This window comes from Microcebus murinus, chromosome 1, assembly GCF_040939455.1.
Source record: "Microcebus murinus isolate Inina chromosome 1, M.murinus_Inina_mat1.0, whole genome shotgun sequence".
Taxonomy (NCBI): domain Eukaryota; kingdom Metazoa; phylum Chordata; class Mammalia; order Primates; family Cheirogaleidae; genus Microcebus; species Microcebus murinus.
The window spans coordinates 153,582,945-153,608,629 of NC_134104.1; the positions used below are offsets into that span (position 1 = coordinate 153,582,945).

General features: G+C 50.6%; 2 protein-coding genes across 39 annotated transcripts in view; one reads left to right on the top strand and one right to left on the bottom strand.

Moving 5' to 3' along the window:
• DHX30 (DExH-box helicase 30) overlaps nt 1–18,675 on the top strand; it is a 40,356-nt gene extending 21,681 nt beyond the window's left edge. For all 7 annotated transcript variants that reach the window (XM_076007290.1, XM_076007284.1, XM_076007294.1 and 4 more), the window contains 17 exons: nt 320–430; nt 9,262–9,563; nt 9,997–10,117; nt 10,839–10,988; nt 13,860–14,012; nt 14,334–15,170; nt 15,426–15,501; nt 15,583–15,687; nt 16,276–16,451; nt 16,635–16,841; nt 16,926–17,007; nt 17,091–17,284; nt 17,403–17,562; nt 17,676–17,833; nt 17,936–18,039; nt 18,117–18,256; nt 18,349–18,675. In XM_076007290.1, coding sequence (XP_075863405.1) covers nt 320–430; nt 9,262–9,563; nt 9,997–10,117; nt 10,839–10,988; nt 13,860–14,012; nt 14,334–15,170; nt 15,426–15,501; nt 15,583–15,687; nt 16,276–16,451; nt 16,635–16,841; nt 16,926–17,007; nt 17,091–17,284; nt 17,403–17,562; nt 17,676–17,833; nt 17,936–18,039; nt 18,117–18,256; nt 18,349–18,602 — 3,330 coding nt within the window. In that variant the 3' untranslated portion in view covers nt 18,603–18,675. The remainder of the gene's footprint in view (nt 1–319; nt 431–9,261; nt 9,564–9,996; nt 10,118–10,838; nt 10,989–13,859; nt 14,013–14,333; nt 15,171–15,425; nt 15,502–15,582; nt 15,688–16,275; nt 16,452–16,634; nt 16,842–16,925; nt 17,008–17,090; nt 17,285–17,402; nt 17,563–17,675; nt 17,834–17,935; nt 18,040–18,116; nt 18,257–18,348) is intronic.
• A 1,721-nt stretch (nt 18,676–20,396) lies between these two features.
• Nucleotides 20,397–25,685, bottom strand: part of MAP4 (microtubule associated protein 4) — a 194,608-nt gene continuing 189,319 nt past the window's right edge. For 27 of the 32 annotated variants that reach the window (XM_020280309.2, XM_012771115.3, XM_076007198.1 and 24 more), the window contains 4 exons: nt 25,142–25,223; nt 24,122–24,234; nt 22,043–22,232; nt 21,670–21,918 (listed from right to left, as the gene is read on the bottom strand). In XM_020280309.2, coding sequence (XP_020135898.2) covers nt 21,911–21,918; nt 22,043–22,232; nt 24,122–24,234; nt 25,142–25,223 — 393 coding nt within the window. In that variant the 3' untranslated portion in view covers nt 21,670–21,910. Of the gene's footprint in view, nt 21,919–22,042; nt 22,233–24,121; nt 24,235–25,141; nt 25,224–25,685 lie in introns of all 32 variants that reach the window. The other 5 variants (XM_076007224.1, XM_076007209.1, XM_076007201.1 and 2 more) reach the window with 2 other exon arrangements.

Here is a 25,685-nt window from a genome sequence, read left to right on the forward strand (position 1 = left end):
ATAATTTCTATTCCTAGAGTCTTACAGATCCCGGGACTCACAGAAGCATGCAGTGGGTCTTGGTCTCTGGCTAGGACATGACATGGCACCTTGAAGAAGCAAAGCAACTCGAGGTGGAATGAATAAATTGAAAGTGAGAGTGTTAGAGCTTTATAAGGAGTTAATGATGGGCTTGGGGCTTCTGTCCTGCACTCTCAACTTTGAGCCTAGCACATTGCTGCTGTGAGGTCCACAGTCCTGCTGTCGATGCTCCATGTGATTTGTAGCAACTTTGTAGTCTGGAGAGGCAAGGGTCCTGATTCTCTCTTCTCTTCCTCAGAAAGTCACCCTGCACATAAAATGGCCCAAGAGTGTGGAGGTAGAAGGCTATGGCAGCAAGAAGATCGACGCTGAGCGGCAGGCTGCAGCTGCTGCCTGCCAGCTGTTCAAGGTGACCCTTTCCTAGCAAAAACCGTGCATACCTCCCTCCTGGGAAACTCCTCGCCCCTTGCTCTGATAGTCTTTCTGGTGCCAGGTACATCTTGGTAGGGTGTGGTGTTCAACCATACTCTCCTGTCCTGAGCCCCCACTTCTGGTTTCTTGTTGTTCAGCCAGTGAAAATAGATTTATTATTTTATTATTATTTTTTGCCACCATGGTTATTTACTTCCTGTGGTTTCAAAAACCCCTTTGCGAAAGGAACCCCTTTATGAAAAACTTCCTGTATACAGCATGATGTTTATATTTCCATTTTGGTTTCTGCTTTTCTTTTCCCTGTAGCCAGACAGTTCTCTCTTACTTGTAATGAAAACGTGATCATTGCTTCTCTCACTTCCCAGTGGTTGGGCATGTGGTGTTTTCAGGTTTCTGGTTACTCAGCATTTGATAGGCCTTTGGTATTGCCTGTCAACTCTTCTCTCCATCCCTGCTTGTAACTCCCTTTGTGGCTGTATCAACCTTGAATCTTCCTCAGGTTCCTAAGTCTTCACCTCTTCTCTGATGAGAAAAAAGCCATAGGACATATTCCCTCAGCTTCTCTCCCATTCATGGTCTCTTGGCTTTTACTATCCCTGCCTCCTCCCTGCATTTGAAGATGAAAAGTCCCTCCTGTTATCCTCGGCTCCCATACTACCCATCTCTTTTCTCTGTTGTTTTTATCTTTTCTCCATCTCCTTTCTTACCCTTTTAATTTTTAAATTCTTCCTCTTCTCATTCTTTTCTGTAGGCCTCAAAAAGTTCTGATCTCTTCCCTTGGCTCTGATCCACTGCAGACAGCAATCTGTGCTTGTGGTTTGCATTTTCTCTACTCTGGTGTTAAACCATCTTTATGGCCTGTGGTTACCTTTGTTCATCACAGTGCCTGGCCTGCAGCAGCAGTCACCAGGTTATTGTCAAGTGACTGGAGCAGTGCTCTACCTGACTTAACAGCCTTTTCTCAGTCCTCATTCTACTTAAGTGTTCTGTGGCTTTGGCACTGCCAGGGTCTTTTCTTACTTCTTTCTCTCTAGGTTACTGTTGAACTTCTCTTCCTCTCCGGCTCGATAAAACATCTCTCTTTTTTCTCTCTCTGCCCCTTTACCTGGGAATCATCTCTTATAGGTTCAACCATTCTGTGTTTAATGTCTCAAAAATCTCCATCTCCTATCGGGTAGCCCTACCTCAGTGGGTTTCAACCAGGGGTGATTTTGCCCCCCAGGGACATTTAATTCTTTTTAAAATTGTTTTTATTTAGTGTGTACAATATGATGTTTTTATCCACACACAGTAAAATGAATACTGCAGTTAAGCAAATTAACATATCCATCACCTTATATAGATATCTTTTTGTGTGTGTGGTAAGAGCACCTAAAATCTACTGTCTTAGCAAATTTCCATTATACAATACAATATTATTAATTGTAATCCTTATGTTGTAAATGAGATATTCAGACTTATTCATCATATATATTTGTAATTTTATATATACTTAGTCCTCCATCTCCCTATTCCTCTTCCCTTCCTGCCTCTGGTAACCATCAGCTCTACTCTGTTTTTATGTATTTGACTTTTTTTTTTTTTTTGAGACAGAGTCTCACTTTGTTGTCCAGGCTAGAGTGAGTGCTGTGGCATCAGCCTAGCTCACAGCAACCTCAATCTCCTGGGCTCAAGCGATCCTACTGCCTCAGCCTCCCAAGTAGCTGGGACTACAGGCATGCACCGCCATGCCCAGATAATTTTTTCTATATATATTAGTTGGCCAATTAATTTGTTTCTATTTATAGTAGAGACAGGGTCTCGCTCTTGCTCAGCCTGGTTTCGAACTCCTGACCTTGAGCAATCCGCCCATCTCGGCCTCCCAGAGAGCTAGGATTACAGGCGTGAGCCACCGCGCCCGGCCTTGTATTTGACTTTTTTTTTTAGATTCCGCATATGAGATTATATGATATTTTTCTTCTGTGTCTGGCTTATTTTACTTAGCATAATGACTTCCAGGTTTATCCATGTTGTCTCAAATAATGAGATCTCCTCCTTTTTAAAGGCCGAATAGTATACTATTGTGTATATGTATGACAATTTCTTTATCCATTCATCCATTGACAGACATGTGGGTTGTTTCTATACCTTGGCTGTTGTGAATAATGCTGTGATGAATGTGGGAATGCAGATATCTCTGTGAGTGCTGATTTCATTTCCTTTAGGTATATACCCAGGAGAGATATTGCTGGGTTATATTGTAGTTATATTATTAATTTTTTGAACCTCTGTACTATTTTCCATAATAACTACCAATTTACATTCCCACTAGCAGTGTGCAAGGGGTCCCTTTTCTACACACCCTCTCTAACATTTGTCATTGCTTATCTTTTTGATAATAGCCATTCTAACAAATGTGAGGGGATACATTATTATGGTTTTGATTTACATTTCCCAGATGATTGATTATGTTGAGTACCTTTTCATATATCTGTTGGCTGTTTGCATGTTTTTTTGGAAAAATGTCTATTCAACTCTTTTGCCTTTTTTTTTTGTTTAAGAGATGGATGGGGGTCTTTCTATTGCCCAGGTTTGTCTTGAATTCCTGGGCTCAGGCAATCCTCCTTGCCTTATAGGATTACAGGCGTGAGCCACTGCACTGAGTTGTTTTTTTTTTTTCTTAAGATTACTTTGGCTGTTTGGGGTCTTTTGTCTTTCTGTAGGAATTTTAGAATTGTTTTTTCAATTTCTTTGAAAAATGCCATTGGAATTTAGATGGGGATTGCATTGAATCTATATATTGCTTTAGGAAATGTAGCCATTTTAGCAGTATTCTTCATGAAGATGGGATATCTTTCCATTTGTGTCGTCTTCAGTTTCTTTCATCAGCATTTTATAGTTTTCAGTGTACAGATCTTTCACCTCCTTGGTTAGATTTATTCCTAAGTGTTCTTTATGATGCTATTGTAAATGGATTTTTTAAAAAAATTTCTTCATTGGATAGATTGTTACTGGTATAAAGAGAAATGCTGGCCGGGCGTGGTGGCTCACGCCTGTAATCCTAGCACTATGGGAGGCCGAGGCGGGTGGATTGCTCAAGGTCAGGAGTTCGAAACCAGCCTGAGCGAGACCCCGTCTCTACCAAAAATAGAAATAAATTAATTGACCAACTAAAAATATATATACAAAAAATTAGCCAGGCATGGTGGCTCATGCCTGTAGTCCCAGCTACTCGGGAGGCTGAGGCAGTAGGATCGCTGAGCCCCGGAGATTGAGGTTGCTGTGAGCCAGGCTGATGCCACAGCACTCACTCTAGCCTGGGCAACAAAGTGAGACTCTGTCTCAAAAAAAAAGAAAAAAACAAAAAGAGAAATGCTGGCTGGGCGAGGTGGCTCACACCTGTAATCCTAGCACTCTGGGAGGCCGAGGCGGGTGGATTGCTCAAGTCAGGAGTTGGAAACTGAGCAAGAGCGAGACCCTGTTTCTACTATAAATAGAAAGAAATTAATTGGCCAGCTAATATATAGAACAAATCAGCCGAGCATGGTGGCGCATGCCTGGAGTCCCAGCTACTAGGGAGGCTGAGGCAGGAGGATCGCTTGAGCCCAGGAGTTTGAGGTTGCTGTGAGCTAGGCTGACGCCATGGGACTCACTCTAGCCTGGGTAATAAAGCGAGACTTTGTCTCAAAAAAAAAATGCTACTGATTTTTGTGGGTTGATTTTGTGTCCTTCAACTTTATTGAATTTATCTGTTCTAACAGTTTTGTTTTGTTTTGTTTTGTTTTTGAGACAGAGTCTCACTTTGTTGCCCAGGCTAGAGTGAGTGCCGTGGCATTAGCCTGGCTCACAGCAACCTCAATCTCCGGGGCTCAGCGATCCTACTGCCTCAGCCTCCCGAGTAGCTGGGACTACAGGCATGCGCCACCATGCCCGGCTAATTTTTTGTATATATATTTTTAGTTGGTCAATTAATTTATTTCTATTTTTGGTAGAGACGGGGTCTCGCTCAGGCTGGTTTCGAACTCCTGACCTTGAGCAATCCGCCCGCCTCGGCCTCCCTTAGTGCTAGGATTACAGGCGTGAGCCACCACGCCTGGCCCTGTTCTAACAGTTTTTTTGTGGGGTCTTTTGGGTGTTCTATATGTAAGATCATGTTACCTACAAACAAGGATAACTTCTTTTCCAATTTGGATGCCTTTTATTTATTTGTTTATTTTCCTTATCTGATTACTCTTGCTAGTACTTTTTTGTTGTTTTTTTTTGAGACAGAGTCTCAACTCTGTTGCCCGGGTTAGAGTCCCATGCCTGGCTAATTTTTTCTATATATTTTTAGTTGGCCAATTAATTTGTTTCTATTTTTAGTAGAGATGGCGTCTTGCTCTTGCTCAGGCTGGTCTCGAACTCCTGAGTTCAAACAATCCGCTCGCCTCAGCCTCCCAGAGTGCTAGGATTACAGGCATGAGCCACTGCATCTGGCTACTTGCTAGTACTTCTAGTACTATGTTAAAAAGAAGTGGGCCGGGCGTGGTGGCTCACACCTGTAATCCTAGTACTCTGGGAGGCCGAGGTGGGAGGATCGCTCGAGGTCAGGAGTTCGAGATCAGCCTGAGGAAGAGCAAGACCCCGTCTCTACTATAAATAGAAAGAAATTAATTGGCCAACTAATATATAGAAAAAAAATTAGCTGGGCATGGTGGCACATGCCTGTAGTCCCAGCTACTCAAGAGACTGAGGCAGAATGATCTCTTGAGTCCAGTAGTTTGAGGTTGCTGATGCCATGGCACTGTAGCCGGGGCAGCAGAGTGAGACTCTGTCTAAAAAAAAAAAAGAAGTGGTGAGAATAGCCACAGGACATATGACAATGTTGGAAGACATTTTTAGTGGCTACAACTGGAGGAGTGCTACTGGCAACTATGAGATAGAGGCCAGGAATGCTTCTAACCATCCTACAATGCACAGGACAGCCCTCTACAGCAAAATTACCTGTGCCAAAACAGTAATAGTGCTGAAGTTGGAAAATCCTTCTCTGCCTGGATGTTTAAATGCACTTTAAACCCAGCCTATCTGAAGCAAGCCATTATCTCATTCATGATAACCCCACCCCTTTCCCTATTTCTTATCTATGCTCATAGTCTCTCTCTCTTTTTTTAATTGTAAAATATACATAATATAAAATTGACCATCTTAACGATTTTAAAGTGTACAGGTCAGTAATGTAACTACATTCACATTGTTGTACAACCAGTCTCTAGAAATTTTTCGTTTTGCAAAAGCGAAACTCTGTACCCATTAAAATATAATTCCCCATCTCCCCTCCTCTGGCAGCCACCATTCTGCTTTCTGTCTCTATGAGAATTTGACTGCTGTAGATAGCTCATGTAAGTGGAATCTTACCATATTTGTGTCCTTTTGTGACTGGCTAATTTCACTTGGCATAATGTCCCAAAGTTTCATGCATGTTTTAGTGTGTGTCAGAGTTTTCCTTCTAAGGCTGAATTAATATTCCATCGTATGTATATACCGTGTTTTGCTTATCCATTCGTCAGCCAGTGGACAGTTGGGTTGCTTCCATGTTTTAGCTGTTGTGAATAATGCTGCTATGGATATGGGTGTACAAATATCTCTTTTGAGACCCTGCTTTCAATTCCTTTGGGTAAAATGCCCAGAAGTAGAATTGCTGGATCATTTAGTAATTGTACATTTGTTTTTTGTGGAACCACCCAAACTGTTTTCCACAATGGGTGTATTATTTTACTTTTCTACCAATATGTAAAAGAGTTCCAGTTTCTCTACATCCTTGGTAATGCTTGTTATTTTTTTATTTTTATTCTTTATTTTATTTTTTTAAGTGGGACCTGAACTCACATTTTTTTGTATTTTTTTGATAATAGCTATCCTAATTGGTATGAGATGATAACTCATTATGGTTCTAGGAGTTGGGTTTTTTTGCAAAGCTGTCCTTCAGAAATGATAGGCGTTCTTCTTTCTGGAACTCAGCCGTTTACTCCTTAATATCTGTATCCATAGTTCTTTAGCTTTTCTCTTTTCCCCAAACTAGATGCATTTGTTAAGTATTACCCTCATGCTTGCTTACTGTGCGGTACTGGCAAGAGGTAACAGAGTGCTCCAAGAGCAGCCACAGTCTACAGGGCTGGTGTCTACATAAGGAAATAAACACACCTCAGCTTCCTGAAGAGAGTAGGTTTATTCTTGAAGAATGATCCTTTCCAGGGACTAGGGATGGGGCAGAAACTCTCGACATAGGCCACAGAGGCATGAAGCCAGGGGGCGTATATGAGCAGCTGTGAGAAGTGTGAGCATGGGTCTGTGTGCTGGGCCATGGTATAGACAGGCAGAAGCCAGAACACCAGGGCCTTGGATGCCATAGGTGGGACATCTGATTTGATCCTGTGGATGCTGGGGCTACTGTCTGGTAGTAATTGATAGACTGAGACTGCTAAGTGTGCCTTTAGGAAAACTCATTGAGAGCAGTAGTATTGGGCAAGACTGGAGACAAAAGAAAATGCCAGTAGCAGCAGTGGAGGGGGTTTCTTCAAGGGGTATTAAAGAGATTGAAAAGACAGTGCCTGGAGGGAGGAAGTAGGGGTTAGTGGAGAAACCTGAGCCAGTAAAGGGGGCTTTGGAAGAGCAGCGGGCTGTGGAGAATAGTACTAGCATTCATTGTATGTAAAGCTGGGGAGGGGCCACTGGGACCTTCAGAGAGCCTATGAGGGTGGAAAGAGTGATTGCCAAGGCTGGGAGAGAACTGTGCTGACCTGCTGGGGACGCCCCAGGGCTGGGAGGCGTGGATTGGTTTTCTGTCTAACCAGATGCATCCTTGTCAGAAGTGACACCTGTGAGGCAGAGGCCTGGTAGCTGAGACCTGGAATGGCACCGGTGCTGCCCCTACCCCATGTGCTTGCCAGAGTCTGTGTGGCACGCTGCTGCCCTCTTCTGTTACGTCGCAGAATCCTTCTGTTCTTAACGCATTTGTTTTTCTCGATGAACTTTAGAATCAATTTTGTCAAATGCCTAAAAAGCCTATCTAGACTTTGATTGGAATTATGTTCAAATTATGGGTTAATTTAGAGAGGCTTTTGCTTCCACACACGTAAATGCTCTATCATCCAGAACACAGGTCTCCCTGGATTTATATCCTTTTGCCAAGTTTTGTACTTTAAAAAAAAATACGAGTCTGTACCTTTCTTAAGTTCATCTTAGGTAGGTTATGGATTTTGTTGCTGTTGTGAATAGAATTTTTTAAAATTACATATAATTATTTCAGAAGCCTAAGCAAAGAATCTTGGGAAGGCTGTGGTCACTCCTCAGCTTGTCACGAGTCTGATTGGACCAAAACCTCACTGTAGAGAGGTTCCTGGCCTATGGCTCCTCCTGTCCACTGTCACATGGCCCTAATGTTAGAAATCCATTCAACAATTCCGTTTTCTTTTTCTTTTTTTTTTTAAGACAGAGTCTCGCTTTGTTGCCCAGGCTAGAGTGAGTGCCATGGTGTCAGCCTAGCCCACAGCAACCTCAAACTCCTGGGCTCAAGCAATCCTGCTGCCTCAGCCTCCCGAGTAGCTGGGACTCCAGGCATGCGCCACCATGCTCGGCTAATTTTTTCTATATATGTATTAGTTGGCCAATTAATTTCTTTCTATTTATAGTAGAGACGGGGTCTTGCTCTTGCTCAGGCTGGTTTCGAACTCCTGACCTCGAGCAATCCGCCCGCCTCGGCCTCCCAGAGTGCTAGGATTACAGGCGTGAGCCACCGCTCCCGCCGACAATTCTGTTTTCTTGCTGTCCCTCAGGCTTTGTCACCTTTACCACTGCCAGGTGTAACTTCTTAAACCCGTGCTTTATTTGTAGTCTGCTCCCTGTTCTTCTGCTTCTCACTTATGTCTTTGTTCCTTAGACCCTGGTCATCTGCATTTCCATTCTGCCTCTTAGATTCTGAGCTTCTTAAGGGCAGGGACCAGGTTTTGTCTATCCTGATGATGCTCAGGTGGCCAAGCATGTTGCTTTGTACATGCTCAGAGACTGAGGAAATGTTTTAGTTGATATTTTCTGTAGAAAAGAATGAAGCTGTAAAACACTTGAAATAATATTTTTGTATAAATTGCTTTAACATTTCAAATTATTTCTGTAGAATGTATTCTCAGTATAGGATTTTTACATTAAAAGTTACATCTGTCTTATGGTATGCGCTACATATTTTCTAATTGCTATGTTTACTGAAGCTTCCTAGATCACTATGCGAATGTATCTTCTGCTCACTTGTTGCTATATGGGATTTTTTTTTCTAAGTAGGTAAAAGAATTTACCTTATCATTTTCATCTTTCAAAGTTAGGTATTTTTTCTCTTTGAGACAGTGTCTTGCTTTGTCACCTGGGCTGGAGTACAGTAGCATCATTCACTGTTTACTGCAGCCTCAGACTACTGGCTCAAGTGATCTTCCTGCCTCAGCCTCTGAGGAGCTGGGACTACAGGCGTGTGCCACACCACTCCTGGCTAATTTTTTTTTTTTTGGTAGAGATGGGGGTCTCACTATGTTGCCCAGGCTGGTCTTAAACTCCTGGCCTCAAGAGATCTTCCTGCCTCAGCCTCCCAAAGTGCTGGGATTATAGGTGTAAAGCACCATGCCTGGCTAGAGCTAGGCATTTTTAAGTGTTCTATGCCCGGTTCTGGATTAGGGCTTGAAGTGGGTAGACAGATGAAAAAGTATGTCTCTATGACACAAATGACTTATGGTGTAGCTGGACATGGTCTAGGTAGACTGAGGTGTGAAGATGGTATGGATCCTTATAACATTCCTTCTCCCCTGCCAGGGCTGGGGTCTGCTGGGTCCCCGGAACGAGCTGTTTGATGCAGCCAAGTACCGAGTGCTAGCTGATCGCTTTGGCTCTCCGGCTGACAGCTGGTGGCGCCCGGAACCCACAATGCCCCCTACTTCCTGGCGGCAGCTGAATCCCGAGAGCATTCGGCCAGGGGGACCTGGGAGCCTATCCCGTTCTTTGGGCCGAGAGGAAGACGAAGATGAAGAGGAAGAGCTAGAAGAGGGGACCATAGATGTTACCGACTTCCTGTCCATGACCCAGCAGGACTCCCATACCCAACTCAGGGACTCAAGGTACAGCGAGGGGCTGGAGGATGCAGGAGGCTGGCTGCATCTTGATGTGGGGATGTGTAGATGTCCCCTGCCAGCCTTCTGTGAGATGGGAGGGCACCTGCCCCACATTTCAGCTTGCGTGTCCCATCACTCATTGATGTGTCTGCCCATTCTTGGGCGATGGCCAGCTATGGTCTTGTACTATGTGGCTAGGCTTTTGCAAAACAGCAGCATAGAACCCCTTCCTTCTGCTCTTTTATCCATGTGGGGGAACTGAGGGAGCATTAGGCAGTGTCTGCAAGAGGATCACAGGCTGAGCAAAGGTGCCCAGTTTCCCATGTGTCTCATGCCTCCTGATTGCAGTGACCTAGCCCCTGTGACTCACATCTTCAAGGGAAATTAATTGGCCTGGGAAGAAAGACAACTTTTTCACCTGAACTTTTGGTCCTCTCAGGGGGGGTTCCTTTGAAATGACAGATGATGACAGTGCTATTAGGGCTCTGACCCAGTTTCCACTTCCCAAGAACCTTCTGGCCAAGGTGATTCAGATTGCGACGTCATCCTCCACAGCTAAGGTGAGTTGGGTCTTCTAGAAGTGTGTAGGTGGGGAGCTTGCTTAGTCATGTCTGGTGTTCCCCAAAGACAGAGACCTGGGAGAATAGAGGGGGCTTGTTTACCCAGCCCACATCTAGGGTAGCTGGAGGAGCTCCGGGTTCCTAGATGGTGAAGCAGTAGAGAACAGCACAGGAGTCACGCCATAGCAGCACAGGGAGTGGGCTGGGGACTGCAGGAGTGGAAGACTCGTGTCTTTTCAGGGTGGTGGATTGTCAGTGGGGAGGAGGTTCGAGGTGTGGGTGGCTGTCTTGCTGAGGTATGAATTTCTTTGTTGCTGCCAGGCTAAGGGGCTTTGGTTAATTAACACAGAGCTCTGTCCAGGTGCAAGGCACTTTTGCTCCCCCAGGATATGCCTGGTTTTAGCTTATGCTGACGGCTTCAACTCATAGCTGCAGTGAAGGTGCTGAGAGGACAGGGAAATAGGGCAGGTAGTGGCATAGCCCAGACACCATTGTTTGCTGTGGAAGCCAAGGTACAGCAGGACACGCACACTCAGACTAGAGTGCCCAGCCCTATGGGGCCTGCTTCTGGCTGTAGAGCAGCACTTCTAGTGTGGCTTATGCTTGGCACTGGGAAGATGGCAGTTGATTCCATCTCTGGATTCCTTGGCATTCTGAAAATGCCACAAGTCTCTTTTCATTCCCTGCCTTTTCGTAACCATCTGTCTTGCCTTCCACATAGAACCTCATGCAATTCCACACGGTGGGCACCAAAACCAAGCTGTCTACACTCACTCTGCTCTGGCCCTGTCCTATGACCTTTGTGGCCAAAGGGCGCCGCAAAGCAGAAGCTGAGAATAAGGCGGCAGCCTTAGCCTGCAAGAAACTGAAGGTGAGTCTGGGGGTTCCCTGGTGTGATGCATGAGGATGTCTTGGAGCTCCCCTCTACCTGTGGCAAATTGGCCCACTTTTCTAGGAACCTACCACATCAGGCCTTTAGCCTGGGCAAAATTTTCTGGCGTCCAAGCCTTCTTTGTAGGCTCTGTGGCTACTGTTGCCATGAATTCTCCAGAGCCCCTGTGCAGGTGCTTTGCCTGTGAGCCCAGCCTTCTCAAAGTGTTGGCCAGAACCTGGGTCAAGCCAGGAGACTTGCTTGTCATTCTGAATGGTATCAAGCTAGGAGGGGTGGTGCCTGTGTTGAGAGGCGGACCTGGTGTCCAGAAAGATTCTGATAGCTTGGGCTTTGTGGCCAAAAGGAGTAACATGGCTTGTATCTGGGACGAAGACTGAGGAAGCATTCAACATCAAAGTGAAGGCAATATTGGTTTACAGCTGGCAGTTTGCTTGAAGAGACTGTGGAGTTAGCTGATGCCACAGTAGTGGGGCTTAGCATTGTGCCTGACTGCCTGAGAAAGGTGGTAGTTTGAACCCAGGTCATAGGGGTTTTGTGTGCAGAATAGACAGAAATAGGCCCTACTTTACTCTGAGTGGTCAGGTGTCCCTTTGATACATTTGGCTCTGGGAACCACATTTTTTTTTTTTTTTTTTTTTGAGACAGAGTCTCGCTTTGTTGCCCAGGCTAGAGTGAGTGCCGTGGCGTCAGCCTAGCTCACAGCAACCTCAAACTCCTGGGCTCGAGTGATCCTTCTGCCTCAGCCTCCCGGGTAGCTGGGACTACAGGCATGCGCCACCATGCCCGGCTAATTTTTTTGTATATATATCAGTTGGCCAATTAATTTCTTTCTATTTATAGTAGAGACGGGGTCTCGCTCTTGCTCAGGCTGGTTTTGAACTCCTGACCTTGAGCAATCCGCCCGCCTTGGCCTCCCAAGAGCTAGGATTACAGGCGTGAGCCACAGCGCCCGGCCTGGGAACCACATTTTATTTTAATTTTTTGAGACAGTCTCGCTCTGTCTCTCTGGGTAGAGTGCCAGTGGCGTCATCATAGCTCACTGTAACCTCAAACTCCTAGGCTTAAGCGATCCTCCTGCTTCAGCCTCTCCAGTAGCTGGGACTACAGGCGCTTGCCATGACGCCCAGCTAATTTTTCTGTTTCTAGTAGAGTTGGGGTCATGCTCTTGCTCAGGCAGGTCTCGGACTCTTGAGCTCAAGAGATCCTCTCACCTTGACCTCCCAGAGTGCTAGGATTCCAGGGGTGAGCCACAGTGCCTGGCCCAAGGGAACCACATTTTAGATACAGCTTTTGGTGAGAGGTGACAAGAACCTGGAGAAAAAAGAGGAAGGGAGGACAGGCAAGTGGTGAGAGAGAAGAGGGAATGAATGGATAACAGTACCTGTGGCCCAGGAGGGCAGAAGTAGAACTGATAGGTAGAACTTTGAGTTCTGAATTTTAGCTTAATGTACAAGCACCAATGATCAGAAGCATCTTAGTGTGGTAGAGGCCAGGCCGGCTTCCAGTTGGCAGCAGTGTTGAGAGAAGCTGGATGGCACATGTCAGGGAGGCTGCCGGGGAAAACCTACGAAGTCCTGGGGGTTGGTGGGCAGAGTCTGTTCCCGCAGCTGGGAGGCTGTGTTGGCACCTCCCGTGGTACAGGGACTAGTTCCCTCTCCTTTCCTTGACGTCCTTCCAGCTCATGGGGCCAGCAAATCCAGAGGAAGGGGATTGGTTCTTTTTTGAGGAGAGGCTTCTTTAAGGAAGGAGTGTTGATCTGGCCTTTGGTGGGTGAACAGGGTCCAGTCATTACAGGTGACACAAGACTATAGAAAAAAATGACTATGGTTTTACTCATTTGCCTGAGGTTGTGGAATACCTTGTTTTATCTCTGGTGAGGTAGCTTAGGCACATAGAGAAGATAGTGTTTTCATTGCAGTGGCTTGTTTTATCAAGTTGCATTAATAGACATTTACAGGAAATTCGATGTCCATCTTTATATGATGAGGTCACAGATAGGACAGGTGCCATGCAGAGACCAGGAGGTGGGGTGGCAGGGGACCTGGAGGATCAGAGCTGGGAGGCTTTGGTGAGGCAGCAGAGGCAGAGGAGTCAGTCTGTGTGGTGTGTGCTCGTGTCACTGAGGGCCTGGCCGAGCTGGTCTCAGGCACACGCTGGGAATTCGTGCAGGTGAGATTGGCCTGTCGGGTATTGTCGGGGGCTCCAGCTGTACAGGCTGAGGTTCCCCATAAGGGGCACTGCCCCTGTTAGAGCTCTTCTGCTCTGACACATCAGATTTAGCTTTTCTTGAATTAATTTTTTTTTTTTTTTGAGACAGTCTTGCTTTGTTGCCCAGGCTAGAGTGAGTGCCGTGGTATCAGCCTAGCTCACAGCAACCTCACACTCTTGAGCTCAAGCAATCCTACTGCCTCAGCCTCCTGAGCAGCTGGGACTACAGGCATGTGCCACTATGCCCGGCTAGTTTTTTCTATATATATTAGTTGTCCAATTAATTTCTTTCTATTTATAGTAGTGACGGGGTCTCGCTCTTGCTCAGGCTGGTTTTGAACTCCTGACCTTGAGCAATCCACCCGCCTCGGCCTCCCAGAGTGCTAGGATTACAGGTGTGAGCCACCGTGCCCAGCCTTGAATTAATTTTAACGAGTTCACTTTTAAAAATTGTTGTTTTGTCAACATTTACATTTTCCCAGTTCCCAATTATTCCTTCCTTCACCTTGTCCGCCAAAAACCAGAATCTCTTAGAAAAAAGAGTCTGCTCTGCACAAGTTCTTTCTTGGAGCTCCTGAGCCTGTCCAGGCCAGTTCCTGGGGAGACAGAGCATAGACCGAGCTATACATGTCCCCTCTGCAGAGCCTGGGCCTGGTGGACAGGAATAATGAGCCGCTCACCCACGCCATGTATAACCTGGCCTCCTTGCGAGAGCTGGGTGAGACCCAGCGCCGACCGTGTACCATCCAGGTGCCCGAGCCCATCCTCCGCAAGATAGAGACCTTCTTGAATCATGTAAGAGGGCCCCGCCAACATCTTTCCCTGCCCCCCAAACCCCATAGTCTGTCTCCATCTTCTCTAGACTGATGGCTTCCACCTGCGACAGGCAGTAGTAACTCCCCATTTCCCCTACTGAGGATAGAGCCTGGGATCCCCTGCCCTGAGCAGCCCAGTCTTGCACACGAGGGTCCCCGGGCAGTCACGGACTGAGTCCTCTGCCCAGCAGGTTGGGCTATAACATCTGACCCAGGTGAATCCTGTGGAGGGGCTGGTTGTATGTGAATGAGGAAAATGGTATTTCTCTTTCACTGTATTGCTTGCCTCCCTGCCCCCCAGTACCCCATCGAAGGTTCATGGACCTCCCCAGAGCTCCGGCTGCAAAGTGATGACATCTTGCCCTTGGGCAAGGACTCAGGGCCCCTGAGTGACCCTATCACAGGCAAGCCCTACATGCCCCTGTCAGAAGCAGAGGAGGTGCGTCTGAGCCAGAGCCTATTAGAGCTGTGGCGGCGGCGAGGGCCAGTCTGGCAGGAGGTTCCTCAGCTACCTGTGGACCCACATCGGGACACCATTCTCAGTGCCATTGAGCAGCACCCGGTGGTGGTCATCTCTGGGGACACAGGCTGTGGGAAGACCACACGCATCCCCCAGTTGCTCCTGGAGCGCTATGTGACCGAGGGCCGCGGTGCCCGCTGCAATGTGATCATCACCCAACCTCGCCGCATCTCGGCTGTGTCTGTGGCACAGCGGGTCAGCCATGAACTGGGCCCTTCCCTGCGCCGGAACGTGGGCTTCCAGGTGCGGTTGGAAAGCAAGCCCCCAGCCCGAGGCGGGGCCCTGCTTTTCTGCACTGTGGGCATCCTGCTGCGGAAGCTGCAGAGCAACCCCAGCCTGGAGGGCGTGAGCCACGTCATCGTGGACGAGGTACACGAGCGGGACGTGAACACAGACTTCCTGCTGATTCTGCTCAAGGGCCTGCAGCGGCTCAACCCAGCCCTGCGGCTGGTGCTCATGAGTGCCACGGGGGATAATGAGCGCTTCTCCCGCTACTTTGGTGGCTGCCCTGTCATCAAGGTGCCTGGCTTCATGTACCCTGTCAAGGAGCACTACCTGGAGGATATCCTGGCCAAGCTGGGCAAGCACCAATACCCACACCGGCACCGGCACCATGAGGTGAGGGATGCTCCCACCCCATTCCACCCAGGGCTCTGGCCTGTCCTCTGTGGATTCCCCTCCTCCCTGTCCCTGTGGCTTTGTGGCCTCAGTTTCCTTGATAGAAACGGGGGAATAATCACGCCTGTGTGGCAAGTATGTGAGGATTGGAGCTGACATGTCAAGTGGCTCCATCTCACTGAGTCACGGTGGCTGTGTCCTATGCACGACCTCTTACCCTGTGCTGTGACTGTGGCCTCTCTTCCCCCACCCCAGTCTGAGGATGAATGTGCACTGGATTTGGACCTCGTGACTGATCTGGTTCTGCACATCGATGCCCATGGGGAACCAGGTGGGTGCTTCCCTCTGCCCTGTGCCCACCCCAACCCCCGTGTGCAGGAGCAGCCGCTAACACCTGCAGGCCCCTTTACAGGTGGGATCCTGTGCTTCCTGCCTGGTTGGCAGGAGATCAAAGGAGTGCAGCAACGCCTCCAGGAGGCCCTGGGCATGCACGAGAGCAAGTACCTCATCCTGCCAGGTGAGAGCCTGGGTATAAGGAACGATGCAGCCCCTGAAATGAGTCTTGTCCTCTGTCCTGGGGACTGACCCCACTGGGACTCAAGGGGCCCCAGTTTTTGACCAAGCTGCGCTACTTTTCACTGGATATGTTTTTTTTTTTTTTGAGACAGAGTCTCACTTTGTTGCCCAGGCTAGAGTGAGTGCCATGGCGTCAGCCTAGCTCACAGCAACCTCAAACTCCTGGGCTCAAGCAATCCTCCTGCCTCAGTCTCCCGAGTAGCTGGGACTACAGGCATGCGCCACCATGCCCAGATAATTTTTTCTATATATATTAGTTGGTCAATTAATTTCTTTCTATTTATAGTAGAGCCTGGGTCTCGCTCTTGCTCAGGCTGGTTTCGAACTCCTGACCTCGAGCAATCCGCCCGCCTCGGCCTCCCAGAGAGCTAGGATTACAGGCGTGAGCCACCGCGCCCGGCCTGGATATGTTATTGATCTGGGCCTCAGTTTCAGCGAAGTAGGGTCAAAATTCTTGCCCTGTCTTCATCCCCGGGAGTGGTTTTGGTGGAAGTAGCGCATGTAACCAGTGTGTCTTGCTGCCCACCAGTGCACTCCAACATCCCCATGATGGACCAGAAGGCCATATTCCAGCAGCCTCCACTTGGGGTGCGCAAGATTGTCTTGGCCACCAACATTGCTGAGACCTCCATCACGGTCAATGACATTGTACATGTAGTGGACAGCGGTCTGCACAAGGAGGAACGCTACGATCTGAAGACCAAGGTGGCCCAGCCTAGATCTGCCTTAGACCTGCTTTGTGTGTCCTGAGAAGGCCTCTTGTAGGGTCTCAGTGTCCCTGTTTTGGTGTTGGGGGGGCTGGTGGCTGGTGAAGGGTTATTTGAGATGTGGGGAAGCATTGAGGAAGGCCTGTGACGTCTGTTGCTGCTCACCTGTCCTCTCCCCCAGGTGTCCTGCCTGGAGACTGTGTGGGTGTCAAGAGCAAATGTGATCCAGCGCCGGGGCCGGGCGGGCCGCTGCCAGTCAGGCTTTGCCTATCACTTATTCCCACGAAGCCGGCTGGAGAAAATGGTCCCTTTCCAAGTGCCAGAGATCCTGCGCACGCCCCTTGAGAACCTGGTGCTGCAAGCCAAAATCCACATGCCTGAGAAGACGGTGCGGCAGGGCAGGGCAGGGGCAGGCCTAGGGAACAGGCTGTTGGGAAGCAGGCTCATGGTGGGCTCTGGCTTGTTCTGGTAGGCAGTGGAGTTCCTGTCCAAGGCTGTGGACAGTCCAAACATCAAGGCCGTAGACGAGGCTGTGATCTTGCTCCAGGAGATCGGTGAGTGGGGGCCAGGCTGGTCTGGGCTGGGCTGGGCAGGGGAGTGGCTCTCAAGGTTGGGGCTGACAGCCGAGCTGTTGCAGGGGTACTGGACCAGCGAGAGTACCTGACCACTCTTGGGCAGCGCCTGGCCCACATCTCCACCGACCCCCGGCTGGCCAAGGCCATAGTGTTGGCTGCCATCTTCCGTTGCCTGCACCCACTGCTGGTTGTTGTTTCCTGCCTCACCCGGGACCCCTTCAGCAGCAGCTTGCAGAACCGGGCGGAGGTGGACAAGGTCAGACCCAGTCCCTTCCTGTAGCCCTCTGGCTCTTCCTTCAGACCCTCCACCATCTACTGTCCTAAGGGGCCTCATCTGGACCCTCCCATGTAACCTAGGTACCTTCTTTTCCCAGGTGAAGGCACTGTTGAGCCACGACAGTGGCAGTGACCACCTGGCCTTCGTGCGGGCTGTAGCTGGCTGGGAGGAGGTGCTGCGTTGGCAGGACCGCAGCTCCCGGGAGAACTACCTAGAAGAAAACCTGCTGTATGCGCCCAGCCTGCGCTTCATCCACGGTCAGCCGCCGCCCACATCTGGTCTCCTCCTGAGCCCCTTACTCCCTTCTTGCCTGTCACCCTGACAGCCTTGTGCCAGGGGCCCAGGTTTACTGTGCACTTTGCCTTCCCAGGACTCATCAAGCAGTTCTCTGAGAACATTTATGAGGCTTTCCTGGTGGGGAAGCCCTCAGACTGCACTCTGGCCTCTGCCCAGTGCAACGAGTACAGCGAAGAGGAGGAGCTGGTGAAGGGTGTGCTGATGGCCGGTCTCTACCCTAACCTCATCCAGGTGTTGCCTCTAGGAGGGAGTGGGAGTTGACCAGGTCCCAGCCTCCTTCCCTTTCCCCACCTCCTTGCTCAGCTGCACTCATGTTTTTCTCCATTCCTGCAGGTGAGGCAAGGCAAGGTCACCCGGCAGGGGAAGTTCAAGCCCAACAGTGTCACGTACAGGACCAAATCAGGCAACATCTTGCTGCACAAGTCGACCATTAACAGGTGGGGGGCAGCCAGGACTGGATGGGGTAGCTGGGAAGGGCCAGAAGGGTGGCCTCACTCAGCCCTGTGTTCCCTAGGGAGGCCACACGGTTACGGAGCCGATGGCTGACGTATTTCATGGCAGTCAAGTCCAATGGCAGCGTCTTCGTCCGGGATTCCTCCCAGGTGCACCCGCTAGCTGTGCTGCTCCTGACCGACGGGGACGTGCACATCCGTGGTGGGTACCTGCGGGCCTTCTACCCCCACTGCTGAGTCTCATTCCTTAGGGTGCCTCACCTAGACTCCTCACCGTGTTTTCTGTTCCCCCAGATGACGGGCGCCGGGCCACCATCTCCCTGAGTGACAGTGACCTGCTGCGGCTGGAGGGCGACTCACGCACAGTGCGGCTGCTGAGGGAGCTGCGCCGGGCCCTGGGCCGCATGGTGGAGCGGAGCCTGCGCAGCGAGCTGGCCGCACTCCCCCTCAGCGTGCAGCAGGAGCACGGGCAGCTGCTGGCGCTGCTGGCCGAGCTGCTGAGAGGACCCTGTGGCAGCTTTGACGTGCGCAAGACAGCTGATGACTGAGCCCTGCTTCTGCTGGGGCTGTGTACAGAGTGCAAATGTTTATTTAAAATAAAGTTCTATTTATCCCTTGTGAGCATTGCTATCCGCTAGGGGCTCCTCTCTCAGGGCCTCAGCACTCTGGGCCACAGTTCCCCAAACCAAGGGGAAGAAAAAGGAAGGTATAGATGGGAGAGACTGAGATGCTTATTGTTGGGGACAGGGCTGCCTGTGGCCCCAAGACCGGTGGGGGAAGAGGGTCAGAGCCTCCGACCCCAAGAGTGGTGGTTTGACCCACCAGTGCTGTTAACCACTTGGGTACGGCGCTCACCGGCCGGAAACCTTGCCCACAGCCGGCACTCACAGTCCGCACGGTAGTGTGTGCTGTGCATTGATGACGAATCCGTTTTGCTCTTGTGTGATGAGGAAAACTTTAAAGCACTGAAAGCTTGTTTTACTTTACGGGCAGCTTAACTTGTAATGTATGTAAATCAGAATAGGTAACACATACGTGTTTTTATTACGTTATTTTTAAACGTTCACAATTTTTTATTTTGATAAATGGAAAATTATAAGTCATGTCACAGCTGTTGGCTACAGTCGATGCTCAGCTGTGCACGTTAATCTGTGGCTGTTGACTATAGTCCACGCTGGAGCTGGCTGGGCCAGCCCAGTCTTTTGACACAGCTGCTCCTATAGGTAGGTGTCCACCCCACTGGGAGCCTGTCAGAACTGTCGCTGTTCTTGTGGGTTTTGTAAAGCAAGTGTGAGCAGCCCCTCCCCAGGCAGATTGGGGAATAGAGTTGCACAGGCCACTGAGGCCCACTTAGACCCAAACCCTTGGGTGGTGTGGCAGCCCTTGCCACAAGCACACTGGTACTTTCCTTTGGCCATATCCACGAGTTCACAGCTGAGAGGGCTGAGTGCTTAGGTCATCAAGACAGTGTGCACACAGCACACCAGTCCCTGGGGGGCAGGGGCGGCGGCAGGGAACAGATGTTAGAGGTGGAGACAAATCAAGGCATATAGAAGCAGCGCGGGGGCCTGTGTGATGGGACATCAGGCAGCTTTATTTACTCTTAAAGTGTTACAAGAGTCACAACTGGTAATGGCCGTCCCATAAGCAAGTTGGCAAATACAGAAATGTCCCACACCCAAGTGGCTGCAGAGTAGTACATCACATAGGGGCCTTTGGTCCCCACCTGTCAGGCAGCCTTTTGTGGGATCCTTCAAGGGAGCTGTGACCAGACAACCTCTAAGAACACTGACCATGCCTGCTGCCCACCTAGAGAGCTTCCCACTTGGGTTACCTCCCCCCTCCCCCCCTTGGCCAAAGGAGTGAAAGGACTCGGAGCCTGCTGTCCATCTCGGCATCCTCATGACCCAGGATCAACACAAAGCAGGGCCATCACCCCAGTTTTCATCTTGCCTCTTACTCCTGCAGACAAAACCCTGGTGCCCTGATGTCCCTGGCATGGTTGAAGCATTCTGCAGACAGTCTTTCAGGCAGCACTTTTCCCACGAGGCCCCTGCAATTTCTTGGTATGCGCTGGGGGAGCTGGGAATACGGCATCAGACCTCCCCAGGTTAACTCTACCTCAGAGGGGATCCGTCAGGCCCAGGGCTGCCCTCCCTGCACTTGGGGATCAAGACCCTTACCTTCAGCTCCAAGGCATGCCAGGAGCAGAGGGGCAGAAGTGGGAGGAGGGCCTGAGGGGCCGAGTCTGAGGCAGCCTCCTCAGAGGCAAATCTGCACTGCAGCAAATGCCTCTCCAGAGGAGAAGTCCTTGGAAACTCCCAGGCCATTTCACTACAAACTTATGTTTTAATCCTTTATTAGAAACCATGCAAACTTTAATACAAAAAATACAAGTGCAATAAGAATCTTTGTGTCAATACAATTCCCAGGGTTTGTCATCATTGCAGCCTTCCCAAGACCGGGCCAAGCTGGGACCCCATCCATAGGCTGGCCTCACCTCTCCTCCCTCCCCTCTCCAGTCAGGCTATATGGGAATCGGGGTGGCCTCAGTCTCATATCTTTTATTTTTAAATTTCCAGACTTGATTCCCCACTATCCACATGAGTTCTGGACATCTCGGGCTCCCCTGGACACAAGGGCTTGAGTATCCTGGGCTGCAGGTACAGGCCAGAGGATTTCAGACTTCCATGGCCCTTTCCTGTTTCTCAGGCCTCGGGCCTTGTATCTCAAGGCTGACCACCAGATCCCAGGGAATGAGACAGACAGAGATGCCCAAACCAGCCTCTTGGTTAGAAATGAAAAGCAGCATACACACAAAATGCCAAAACCACCGGTCCACAGTCTGACCAGCCCATAGTGTGCCTGACCCGCTCACCAGCCACAGCCGCCGCACCTCACTTCCCTGCCGACACCATCTCCAGGGCCCAAGCTGCCCAAAGGGCAGCTCCCGAAGCCTGACGCCCTCCTGGGTGGAGGCTTAAGGATCTCCCCTCCCTGTTTCCCTTAACACCTACTGAGGACTTTCATTTAGACATGGCTTCAACCTGCAAAACTATTCCACCAGTTTATAGGTTATTAGAAAATAAAAGGATAAAATGAGAAAAAGAAAAATATAATAGCAGCTAGGCAGGTACGGTAAGCAGTGGGGCCAGACAGCACTGACCCCTGACTAACTTGGGGCAGGGCAGCAAGAGGGGCCCGAAACCACCTGGGTGCCATTGTGGGGTCAAACGGAGAGGCGGTGGCTTAGCAGGCTCTAGGGGACAGGGTCAGCATCCAGTCATCACTTGGAATCCGCCTCCATTCTTCCCTCCAGGTAGATTCAGGGAGGAGGGAAGGCATGCCAGTTTCTTTTGGGTTTGGTCCAGAAAAACCAAACAAAGGAGGTTGGAATCCTGTTCCCTACTCCTAGACCCCACCTTAGCCCCACCCACCCAGTCCCCTAGCTCCTCCAGCTGTGGTGCAGTGAAGGGACAAGAGCAAGCAGGGAGCTGGGCCTGGGGCGGGGACTGAAAGGTGGTGTGGGGCGGGGCTGTGGCTGCCCTGGGCAAGCGAGGCAGGAGGGAAGGAGGCCCAGTGGGCTGCCCAGAGCCTGAGCGCTCACAGGTCTAGTAGACAGCCCGGGAGAGGGAGCCCAGGGCCCGGGAGCCTGAGCTGGGGCCGCCAGGGAAGTGGGGGGGGCGGGAGACAATGTCAGCCCCATGGTCGGTGCGGGCCCTGGCATTTGCCCGGAACGTCAGCCTGTAGGTCTCAATCTGCAGTGACACGGGAGGGAGGGAGGAAGGGAGAGGGTAACAGGGGAGACAAGAGGGGGAACACAGGGGAGACGGAAGACGAGACCAGAATGTCATCATTAGATGCCTGGAAAATAAAAGGTTACTTTGTTAAAATTTAGGCCACACTCTAGTCAAAATACAAAGGAGTTTCAATTTGCGGCCAGTGGCAGGGCCCCTGGCTGGCCCTTAGGCCGAGCCCAGCCACTTACTTGTCTCCTGGATCTGGCTGTCCAAGGTCTGGGCCTCCCTTTGGTCACCACCCACTGACAGGGTGGTGTGGCCACTGAGGCCAGTGGCTGAAGTAGGGGCGCCAGCTTCAGGCGCTGCCTCAGAGATGGCCAGCTCCTCCCCAGCGGGGGGGCCCGGACACGGAGGGGCCTCGCTGCCACCGCCCTCAGTCTACAATGAAACAGCGGGGAGACAGTGCAGGGTCAGTCGGGGAGGGAGTGGAATGGGTGATGGTGGAGGGTTTCACACGCAGCCCCCACCCTTGCTGTCCCAGCACCCACTGGCTCCGTGTGCAGTCGCTTGGAGAATCTAGACCATGCGGCCCCCAGCCCCTGCTCCCACCCCCACCTGTGAGCCCAACTCCTGAGGGTTCAGAGCGATGGGCCAGTGACACTCTTAGAGCCCCCCTGTGACAAGCAAGGCTTTGTGAAGCATCTCTGGGGGGAGGTACCAGGCCTCTCAACAAGGCTGGTACCAAATAAAAGTAACTGTGACAAAAGAGTTAGCAACCAGCCTGAGGAGCAACCTTCAGATGGAGGGCCGGCACCTGCTCGGGAAGCAGCAGTGCCAAAGACTAGTCAGGAAGGTCCCCCAGGGGCACAGCATGTGCTCAGAGAAGGGTCAGTACTCATGGGGTGCCCCTGCCCATTCCTCTGTCTGGTCGGTCACGTACCAGACGCTGAGGCCTCTTCTGTGCTGGGCACTGTTCTGGGGCCCAGGGGTCTAGGGGAGGCAGGAAGGGGGTGTCTAGGGGTATGACCCAGGGAGAGTTCCAGGGCCTGGAGGGCTTCACAGGAGGAGGACAATTTGGGGACACTGAACACTCAGTGTGAGTAAAGCAGTAAAGGGAGAGTAACAGTGGGAAGCCACACGTGAGCTAGAAAGCCTGTGTCCCTGAATGCCCAAAAAGTGACAAGGGAGACTTCACAGTACTTTTTAATCAGAGCAGTGAAAGAAGCAGGCAACTATATTAGAAAGATAATTCCAGAAATAATGCAGGCAGATAATGTGAATAAAGGAAAGAATACAAAGGCCGAGGTGTTGAGCTGTGGGGGCCTGAGAGCGCAGCTGTGTGCACCGAACAGTAAAAACATATATATATATATAAAGCCCAGGTTAGAATCCTGGTTCCCACTCATTTGTGGTGTGGCCTAGGACAAGAGACTAAGTTGAGTTAATGCCACTGAAATAGACTTGATTCAGAACAGAATGAAGAACAGCATCCTCACAAGCTGTGGGGGACATGAACCGAGAGCCTGTGACAGCTAGGACTCCCCAGATGTTCACAGAAGCTGACTGGGGCTTGAGTCAAAGCACCGAGAGGATGGCACAAAGGGACAGGCAGTGACCAGCCCTGGGCAAAGGCCCTGAGCAGCTGCAGCTACCCTTATGCTTGGAAGCCTGCAAGATGCTGCTCCCGTGGGTCCCACCCACTGATGACATGAACAGAGGACAGACAGCATCTTGGCACACAGAGGGATCCACGGTACTGTGAAGGAGGAAGGGAGGAAAGAGGGGAGGGGGAAGGGAGGAGAGGCCCAGCCAGTGTGAGGATGGGAAGCTCTGCCTCTTGAACTCTCACCTGGAGCCCCGGTGGGGCAGGCCATGTGCAGGCCCTGTGGAGGCAGCCTGCTGTTGAAACTGCAGCTTTCAACTGGCAGCTGAAAATGTGCTATCCTGCGTCCATGCCAGGAATGGAGCCTGACAAGGGACAGGAACCCACATTCCCCTCCTCCATGAGATAGCTGGGGAGAGCTCGCCTGTGATGACCTGTGCCCCAGCCCACAGTCCCTCTAAAAAGGCTGGGATGGGCTCAGTAAGGAAGGCAGGCCACCGCTTCCAGCTGACAGGTGAGAGGTGGCTGGGCTGGGGCCTCTACACCTCTCCTGCCTTGCTCAGGTCTGATGGTGGACGATGGGAAACAGCAATGGTGTGGGTGAACACATGACTCCTGAAGAGACTGAGGGGCGGTGACAGGCGCCTAGCTGCCAGGACCTTGACCCTAGCTGCATAGTCCCCACCCCTCCTCAGCTGTGTGTCCCTGGTGACCCACTTGCTACCTTCACGGCACCTCCTGCAGGTAGGTGGCCCACATTATCGAGGGATCCCACCTTCGCCTGGGCCTTCTCCTTGAAGTTCAATTTCTGACTTTCAATCTTGACATCTCCTCCACCTAGAACCAAGAAGGAACGGGTCACTTAGAGGTGGCAGAGAAACATCCCAGCAGGCAAAGCCAGGAGTCTGGAATAGAAACTTGAGCTTGGCCAAGGACTGGTGACGTGTGCAATCTGGAAATGGGAAAAATGTGATGTGCTCCTGGTGGCGGTGAGGGCAAACGAGGAACCGTGAACAAGCTTGTCCAAATGGGGCTTCTCTTACTAAAGTGAGGCTGAGACAACCTCCCTGTCTGGCCAGTGGGAATACCTCCACAGAGAAGGACGGCCACTCTCGCCATCCCCGCAGCTGGCAGCAAGCAGCTGCACATCAGACATGGGGGGGCTGGGGCGCAGAGCACAGCTTCTAGGAAGAACCTTCCCAAGGTGCCAAGATGAGCAGCTGCCTTTGATTCTCTTGGCACAAGATGTGTGATGACCCCTCCGGCCACCCAGGTCATGTTCCTAGTGTTTTTGAGGCACAGCCTCACTGAAGTCTCAGGAACGTCCTTATCAGGGTCCTGACCCTTGTTTCAAAGCTGCTAAAACTGATGCTGGAAAAGAGAAGTGACTTGCCCAAAGTCACCACCAAAAAGTCACCACCCTCAGCCTAGAGCACACATTTCCCTCAGGTCTAGGCCAACAGTGCCATGCCCATGGCAGGTGCTCAAGAGTGTGCATATGGCAGCCTTCACAAACTGCTCCTCCTCCACTGAGAAGTTCACATCCTACCTCCCCCTCTCTCACAGGGACTGAGGACTGTGGTGAGTCCACTGCGGGATCCTGGGTGGGAGGTGGCTCGCTGAGTCGTTATGGAATGATAAAGGCACATGGAGGAACCCCTTTGCCAGAGGGCTGTGCAGCTGGCCCACAGCAGGACCACCCACCCAACTGGAGTCCCAGTTGGGCAAGAGAGGCACCACTTACCAGGCTTGTGCTTGATGTTAGCCTTGGACCCACATTTGGAGGAGACCTTAGAGATGTCCACTTTCTTGTTCTGAATCTGAACCTGTGAGGAACATGAAGGAATCATTGCCTCAGAAAGAAGGCATGTTGTCAGGGCCAAACTCATGCTACTCAGGCCAATCCTCTCCATGTTCGAGGTTTTGCTCTCTTTCTCTCTAAGCCCCTATCTCAGTCAATTCAAGGTCAGAGTCACCTCCCAAAGTGCTTAAAAGAGCCCTTGATCTATCCTTGCCGTGCTTTTTCAGAATTACAGGTGTTAGCCACTGCATCTGACTCTGATCTCCACTTCTGGCCCCACCTCCAGCCGGACCAGACCACTGTTTCTCACATACACAGGGCTTCCCATGCAGACCCTGTCTATGTATGGCCCCCAGAGTTCTTCTCCCATCTTTCCAGGTCCAAAACCAACATCAAGGCTCCCCTGAAATGTCCCTTCTGTTCCACATTAAAACCTTACTTGTCAACTCCTTGCCCAGAGAATCCTGGAATAACACTTACTTCCAGT